This window comes from Ctenocephalides felis, unplaced genomic scaffold, assembly GCF_003426905.1.
Source record: "Ctenocephalides felis isolate EL2017-DRISC unplaced genomic scaffold, ASM342690v1 CF-g0.4_SCAFFOLD_00845, whole genome shotgun sequence".
NCBI classification, from domain to species: domain Eukaryota; kingdom Metazoa; phylum Arthropoda; class Insecta; order Siphonaptera; family Pulicidae; genus Ctenocephalides; species Ctenocephalides felis.
The window spans coordinates 84,386,036-84,395,270 of record NW_020536999.1 but is presented as its reverse complement, the minus strand read 5'-3'; the positions used below and the strand labels follow the sequence as shown (position 1 = coordinate 84,395,270).

At 31.5% G+C, this 9,235-nt stretch overlaps 1 protein-coding gene across 1 annotated transcript; it reads left to right on the top strand.

The window, feature by feature from the left end:
• Positions 1 to 4,077: 4,077 nt before the first annotated feature.
• On the top strand, positions 4,078 to 5,022 carry LOC113391167 (zinc finger protein 100-like). The gene has a single exon (XM_026627125.1). It carries the CDS (start codon positions 4,078 to 4,080, stop codon positions 5,020 to 5,022), a length of 945 nt encoding a protein of 314 aa, XP_026482910.1.
• Positions 5,023 to 9,235: the final 4,213 nt, after the last annotated feature.

Sequence of the window (9,235 nt, the reverse complement as noted above, 5' to 3'; positions counted from 1 at the left end):
GTTATGGAATGTAAGTATTATATAAGTTAATAATAATAATTATTATTATTATATTTCATTGATATATTATTTTCATATCTCAGTCAGGCAAGGGTGCCTGGTATAAGATATTATGAAAAAATTTACATATGATTGTACAGATATATTTTGTAAAATATTCTATTTATTAATAATTAAATATAATTATTAATATCTATTAATTAATAAATTTTAAACCAGGCTTATTATTAAATATCAATAAATTATTAATATATATGTATATATATTTTTAATAATATTTATGTTAACATGACAATATTGTGGCATACATATTATGTGCCATAATCATTTCAGTGTTTAGTTAAGGCTTTGCTTCTTATTTTATATTTTAATTAATTGTAAAAGTAAAAGTTCAATTCTTGGCAAGCTCAAAAATCAGAATTGATAAGATTATAATTTCTCTTAAAAATATATCGCAGGTCTTGGTTGTAAATTGTAAATTTTTGAATTCAATGAAATTTGTATATTTATTTGTAATACTACACTCACTTACTATTTCGACATCTATAAATTAAATTTGGCTTAGTTACTATTTAGATCTACTAATTTAATTAAAATAATAATTTTCTTTTAGTTATCCTGGCAAGTCCAGGTGTTCCAGCTTTTTCCTGCATCCTCAGGCAATTACATCGAGTGTTTCTCTGTTTTTGAAAAACGAGGCATTTTTTCAAAAGTTGTGCAGTCAGTATAGTGAAGGCAGTAGTTATTGTGGAAACGACTCACAGGTATACAAAATTAAATTAAATTTATTAATAATTAATTATTAACAGTTAATAAAACAGTTTTATTAATATTGGGTGCATTAACTAATGATATATCTTGAAATATTTATTAGTTAGATTAAACAAAAGTCATTTAATTATATAAATTCTGTAAAGTTTGTGATAGTCACCCTTGTTTTTGGGATGTACATCATCTAACAATACACATATAGCTACTATTTACTCTTTCTATTTTATTTTACTTCAAACACAATATTAAGAATTTACAAAAGTGATTTTGTTATATTTCAGAATTAAGTGGTCATCATTACAAATTATATCTAATCTACAGCAGTGTTGGTACTAATTTTTTTAGAAATACTTTGTTTGAACAAATATTTAAATTGGTTTATGTGGCATTTTGCCTTAAGGCAAATTGCATAAACTCCCTGATAAGTGTGAACCTACTTGGTAAATAAAGGTTTATATATTCATTGTTCATCTCGAAAGTAATCTTTTTACTTTCACTAGAAACTAATCATGAATTGAATTAATTTGTTTAACTTCATGTTTTTCGTATTCTAAAACTGTATTTCATTAAAGTCTAGAAGTCAACTGTAATCAGTAGTTACCTACGAAACTCCAAAGAGCGTACATATGCTATATGCTCTGTATAGATTCTGATTGGATTCTCTCAAGTGCGCAGCACAATTCCAAACTTTTCAAAATTGATAAAAAAATCGGTTCACATACACACACACACGTATTTTTTTCAAATTTTGCCTCAAACTATTAAGAATGACTTGAAACGCCAACAAAATATAAAATTAGAGAATCGGATTTTCTGGCGTAATCATAAACTTCTCTTTCGAAAAGTTAACAATTGAATTAATACAAAGTTAAAATCTATTAAAAATAAAGCGTTTACATCTACTCTTATTCAAAATAACATGCAAAATAAATGTGATTCAAAATTATTTGATAGATTTATTGCCGATCAAAATAATATAATTTTTTAAGGCAATATGGTGGGTGTAAATGCATTTAAAGAGTTTATCTCCTATGATATATCTTGTTCTTTTTATTTTTTTGACATTTCATTTAAGATCATATGACAATTTATTTTCAATCTTTGAGTAGGAGATTTGCTCACTTAATTTTTTTGATTATTTGTTTGGGTGACCTGGTAATTTTTTGTGATATTTTTTGCTTCTTTCTTTTATTACTTCAAAATCAATAATAAAATGAAATTGCAGATATGGAAGTATGCAATGTCATCATCTGTTGGATCTGTGAGATCTTATGTTGCTCTTCGACAGGCTGAAGGAAAGTTGGCATTCGATTGTAGACCAAGTAAGTTTTAAATTTATTCTTTTATATATATATATATATATATATATTGGTTAGCCGTAACATGCAAGATTTGATAGGTCATTGTACTTGTGTGTTTTTGTTTATATGACGAATCACTAAGAGCAAATTTGTTTGTGAAATAATTTCCTAATTTAGATAATAAATACGTGTTAGAATAAACCACTAAAAACTATGAAATGAGTTCCGGGAATCTTCCAATATAAATTTTTGTTTGAAACTTAAAATACACAGTAGAAAGGTGGCTTAGTGTTATTACTGATCTCCTAACAAAAAAGGAGGTAGACTTAAGCCTTACAAAATTTTTGCCAAATGTTGATTTACTTTTGGGTTACTTTAAATATATAATAATAAACTTTAGTGTTGTTAGAAATTTATAACAAAAAAAACGATATCGGGTAAATATGGCAAAGTCCAAGGGGTCTATGACACAAGAAAACTGAGTAACTGTGGTCTAAACAAATAACTTTATATATTAAATTTTTACAAAAATTGTTGCCAATTGTTGATGATTGCATATTTACTTTTGGGTTAATTTAAATATATAACAATGAACTTTAGTACTATTAGAAATTTATAACAAAAAACGATATCGGGTAAATATGGCAATGTTTAAGGGGTCCACGACAAAAGAAAATTTGGGAAGTGTGCTCTAAATGAATATCCTAAATAATATAGGTCTACGAAGAGTGGCTTAATTAAAAAAAAAACAAGAGTGCGTGTAACGTTTACACGCGATTGAAGTAAAACTTATTTGCTACTGTATAAGAAAGCATTTAAGTAAAAATAAATACATCATATAACAATTTTGAATAATGTTCATTAGTAATATGGTAACACTCGTGATGCACACATTTATTAGAGTCAACCCTTATTATAAATTATAAATTATATATTTATAATAGCATTAAAAATATGTATAATATTTAAAAACAATAATGCAATTAAAGTCATACTTCAAATAAGACATGATCGGTTTGTCATTGTAATTAGCATTTAGAAATGAACCTTCATTAGGGAAATGAAGTAAATGCTGATTATTAAATTCTATAATATTTGTTTGGTGGATTATGTTAAACAATGCCTAAACAAATATTATTTTCGTAACTTTACTCATCATGTAATAATTGTATTTGAAGAACTTCATGTAATTAAAATTAACATACTTTCATTGACTGCTTTCTCATTCTTTGAAATGCTGTAATATCTGTCTTGCCTAAAAAATATTTTCCATTTCAATAACTTCAAAGATTTATAGAAACTATGAATAATATAGAAATTATTTCTAATCAATAAACTTACGTTTAGTACATGGCACAAATGTTTGATTTGTTTTATTATTTTCAAGGAACAGGGTAAAATATTCTTCTGATTCAGACATTTTTCATTAAATTAAGATTTGTACTACGATGTAACTTTAAAATGTTTATTTATCCATGCCGATTTCCTTGTTGATATCGGTACGCATACAACGTTGATGCAGGTACGCATTCAACGACAGATCTCTATTCACATACACGACCACTAATCACAATCGACCCGTATTGAAATGATTTAATCGAGAATGAATGACGTACACTTTGGGTGTAACACTATTTCCGTTGTATTTGTACGGATTTATTCCCTAGTCACGCCTAATGAAGTTTTACTTAAAAAATCATTAAAGGTTCGAATAATGGGCCTTACCCTTAGGCCATTCAGTGTGTATTAGTATATTGTCTAGGGTGTGTATGTTCTAAGCACGTGTTTGTGCAGTCGAACACGAAGATTGACGAAGAGTGTCGAATTGGTCGATGTCTTTCGAAGTGTCCGCCATGTTTGACAGTTTTGACATCTGAAATGTCAAAATTTTAACCTGACAATAATTATTATTATTAATAGGTTTTGTGAAAAATATATTAGTTATGTATCATTTAGTAGTAATGTGTCAATTACAATAAAATATTATTATTTAAAATAGATAAAAATGTCTGTCGATACAAATTCTAATAACCAAATAATTAAAATTGAACCAATTGATTCTTCATCATTACATGATAATAAGTTTGAAAACACATCTTTAGTGGAAGGAGCGAGTAATTCTAATAATAATAATCAAGATACTTGTATCCAAAGGTTTATTAAAAGTGAAGAATTTGAAATACAAGAAATTGAAGTCGATGCTGAAGCTGAAAACCATTTCAAATGTGACACTTCCAACAAGACTTTTGAATGTACCTATTGTGATAAATCATTTGACACATCTATCAAATTAAAGCGGCATCTTACAATTCATACACAAACACCTAGTCATATATGTAAAATATGCAATAAAGCATCCACTACCGCTACCAGATTAGCAATGCATATGATTACTCATACAGGTGAACGTAATTATCATTGCACTTTATGTAATAAAACTTACAAACAATCGAGTCACTTATCTCAGCACATGCTCATTCATTCCGGACTACGGCCTTATAAATGCTCAGTATGCGATAAAACTTTTGTATGCTCCGGTAGCTTAACAAAACACCTTCTTATTCACACCGGTGAAAAGCCTTATAAATGTACAATGTGTGATAAAGCTTTCAACCAATCTGGTGGTTTAATTAAACACACAATGACTCATACAGGAGAGCAGCCTTACAAATGCACTATTTGCAATAAATCATTCCTTGATATGAGTAACTTGAAAAAGCATGGTTTTTCTCATACTGGAGAACGGCCTTATAAATGTGAAATATGTGGTAAAGCATTTTCTCAATCGAGTAATTTAGCTCAACACAAACATACTCACACTCGGGGTCGTCCTCATAAATGTGATATGTGTGATAAAGCTTTTGGTTCACCGACTTACTTGATAAGGCACAGGAAAACACATAACTCTAATGTTGAAGGGGTTCTTGACAATTCACACACAAACACCTAGTCATATATGTAAATTATGCAATAAAGCATCCACTACCACTACGAGATTGGCAATGCATATGATTACTCACACAGGTGAACGTAATTATCATTGCGCTTTGTGTAATAAAACTTACAAACAATCGAGTCACTTATCTCAGCACATGCTCATTCATTCCGGGGTGCGACCTTATAAATGCTCAGTATGCGATAAAACATTTGTATGCTCAGGCAGCTTAACAAAACACCTCCTTATTCACACCGGTGAAAAGCCTTATAAATGTACAATGTGTGATAAAGCTTTCAACCAATCTGGTGGTTTAATTAAACACACAATGACTCACACCGGAGAGCAGCCCTACAAATGTACTATATGCAATAAATCATTCCTTGATATGAGTAACTTGAAAAAACATGTTTTTTCTCATACTGGAGAACGGCCTTATAAATGTGAAATATGTGGTAAAGCATTTTCTCAATCGAGTAATTTAGCTCAACACAAACATACTCACACTCGGGGTCGTCCTCATAAATGTGATATGTGTGATAAAGCTTTTGGTTCACCGACTTATTTAATGAGGCACAGGAAAACACATAACTCTAATGTTGAAGGGGTTCTTGACTCAACCTCTGAAGAGGACAAACTGAGGAGCACATCAATTGAAGATAATTTACCATCTACATATTTAGACCAATAATTGTCAGTACAAAAATAGAACAATATTTATTTGCACTTTTATATTTATATATATATATATACAGTAAACCCTCGCTTTACGCGGCAAGTGCGTACCGTGCAGTATGGGAACCGTGCTATAAGAAACTCGTATTTAACATACAATTCAGGCTAATTCGTAGTGCGTTCTATGGAACCTTACATAGTGCAGTATGGGATCCGTGCTATGAGAGACTCAGAGTTGGTACAAATCGTACCATTTTTATCGCGCTGTATGGAGACCAAGGAATACAACTTGAAGTAGGAGTAATACGGACGAAATGACATTTATGACATTGACACCTTATTCAAAAATTGGCGCGACACAGTAGTCAGCTCAAACGTGTTCTTAGGCAGCTATTATATAATCAAGCATGTCTAAAAGATAACAGTCGATAACAAAGTTTACATCAATACTCGTTTGCACAACGAACTTATGGGCTGCTTACTAAATACCGTGTAATAAGAAGTCCGTGTAGTCGGAGGGATGTCGAATATTTAGCTCCGTGTAGTATGGGAACCGTGTACCCAGAGTGCCGTGTAAAGCGAGGGCCTACTGTATATTAGGCTTGCACTGAATATTCGGTTACTAATTTGTGCATTAGCGTTAAGATTAAGTACTTAAGTACAGTTCATCGGTTCCTCTTAGTTTTGAATGTGTTTGCAAGTGTATTAGTGTAAAATTTAACAAATAAACAACTGAATATTTACCCACGTATATATAATAATAAATTCATTATGAACTCTAAGAAGAAATCACCTATATGGACATACTTTAAAGATGATGTGGATTGATCAAAAAGTGTTGTGTGAATACTGTGTGAAATGAAAATTTCTCGTGCTGGCATTGAAAGAAAGGCTACAACACCAGGTATGTTAAATCATTTGAAATGTAAACATCCTGAAGAGTTTAATAAGTTGGTACCCACGCTGTCTAAGGGGCAAAACACCAGAAATGAAAATGAAAGCAAGCAGCTGACTCTAGAGAAATTCACAGAAATAAATAAATCGTGAGATATTAATGATTCCAAGACAAAAAAGTACCATATTTTAATAGATGAAATGATCGCACTTGATAATGAGGCAGTAAATATCGTAGAAAAGGCTGGTTTTAGAGGACTAATTAATAGTTCTTTGCCGCGGTATAATATATACCGAGTCGTCCTTATTTTTCCAAGAATGTTATTCAAGAGATATATCAGAGAGTGGTTGCGAAAATAAAAAAATTACTTATAGAAGCAGATTTTATTTTTGTGACTTCCGACATGTGGACGTGCTTGCATAATCATAATAGTTTTATGGCACATTTCATTGATCGAGATTTTAATTTTAAATTTAATGGAATAAATGACAGTTTCGTCGGCAGATCTACCGTATGGTAGGTAATTCGACCTTCCATCATCTTCATACTCTGCATATAGTTCTGAAAATAAATCACATGGTAAATTTCCTGAACCTCGATGTCTTGGTAAACTTCGAAGATTCCGCCACGATCTTTTTGACTTCTGTAGCCCTTTGGATCATACATCGGATTCTCGAATCAGTGTGATTCGAAGGAGAGCGTATTAAAGAGTCATCAACTTGACAAGATGCAGTCTTAAGTCTTATGCATCAAAAGACGATTTGGTAAGTTAACGGACAAGGAGAGGTTGAATTGCGATTCCAATGATCATTTCATAGTGCATTCAATTCATGACCCAAATCTAGACTCAGAATAAATTTTTGTGTCAGCAATAAACACTGAGGTCTGGGTATACAAAATGGGTATACCAACAGAAGTCCGGTGTCAGTAGAGTAAATGGGTTAACTCGCACTGACCCGAGGGCTGGAGGTACCTTATAAGCAGTCACGGAAGACCAGTGATTATGGTGCTGCATCAAAGTTTACATTTTTTTAATTTCCGATTCATGCTCCTTCTCTGTCTTGATCACGTCGGGGTCACCAATGTGGGAGTAGTTTTGAATATGAAAGTATAAACTTCACTTGTGTAAAAATATATACAATTTATTGATTATAAAAATTAATTACATGAAAATATGACAAGTGATTTTTGTTATTCCTAAATGTCTAGCCTGCTTGATCCCCCACACAAATGAGCTATGAAGAAACAAGCGAAGATAGTGCGAGTTCATCCCCTGCAAGAAACAAGATGAAAACTAAAGAGCAAAGTCAAATTCATACCAATCATTCGACTTTTATGACTTGTTTCGATGAGGTAATAGTAGAAAAAAGTGCAGCCCATAAAAATCCATCATGGGATAAAAATGAATTTTCAACGGAAATAGATCAGTATTTGAGCTTTACCAATATACATCGTCACGAAAATCCATATAATTGGTGGCAAGCAAGGAAATCGGAATTTCCATATTTGATCAAAATTGCAGCCAAATGTTTATCGACGCCAGGAAATAGTGTTTATTCAGATCGCCTTTTCTCCGAAGCTGGAATGGTCTACGAGAAAAAAAGAAGTAAATTACTTTCCAAAAACGCAGAAAAACTAGTTTATCTCCACTATAATCTTCCCCTTCTTAATTTTAATTATGATTAATTCCTCATATAAGAAATAATATACTATTTAAATAATATAACATAATACTTCTTAAATGTTTATAAAAGAAATAAATGGAAATACATGTATACACGTAAAGAATTGCATTTTTCTTCATTTTGGTATTTTTTTCTCTCTTTTCTGGCTAATCCGACACTTCGATAGTCCGACACCTCCAATAATTTGACATTCCCAGCAATCGAAGCACTGGGGAATCTTGTGGAAATTTTTGGTTTAGTAAATGTTTTCGGTTCCTTTTTTTAACTTCCCGAAGGAGAAGTTTATGTTTTCATCAAAAAATCCGATTCGCTAATTTTGTTTTCTCAACGTTTCAAGCCATTCTGAATCGAATGAGACCAAATTGGAAAAAGTATGTGTGTGTGCGTGTGTTTATGTGAACAGATTTTTTGCCGTAAATCGACGTTTTCTCAAAAACGACTGGACCGATTGCAAAAATGTAAAAGCCATTCGATGTATCGCGATGAGAACTAGCGTTTATCAATTTTGCGCGACGATCAGCCAAGCCGTTTCTGTGCAAATAGCAGAAAAGTGAATTTTTTTTGTCCACTTTTTAGCCCGTAGTTCTGAATCGATTTTAAAAATTTAAAAACCGTTCGAGAGATATTGATTGGGAATCGTGCTGATGAGTTTTTGGTAGAGATCGGCCGGGCCGTTTTCTTGTAATAAAGTGTTGAAAAACTTTTTTTTCGACGATTTTTATTATTATATATTTTTTGACGGTCTTCTACATCATACTAAAACATTACGGCCCTACGACAACGCGTTTAGCTTTAAAAATTCGTCAAAGTTTGCAAAAATTAGTATAGTTTTTGGTATTTGTCAAAATTAGAATTTTCATCGACGTTGTGTTCAAAAACGCCTGAATTGATTTCAGAAATTTAAAAGCCATTAGATGTATCTTGATGAGGACTATCGTTTTTTAGTTTTTTGCGACGATTTGCCATGCCGGTT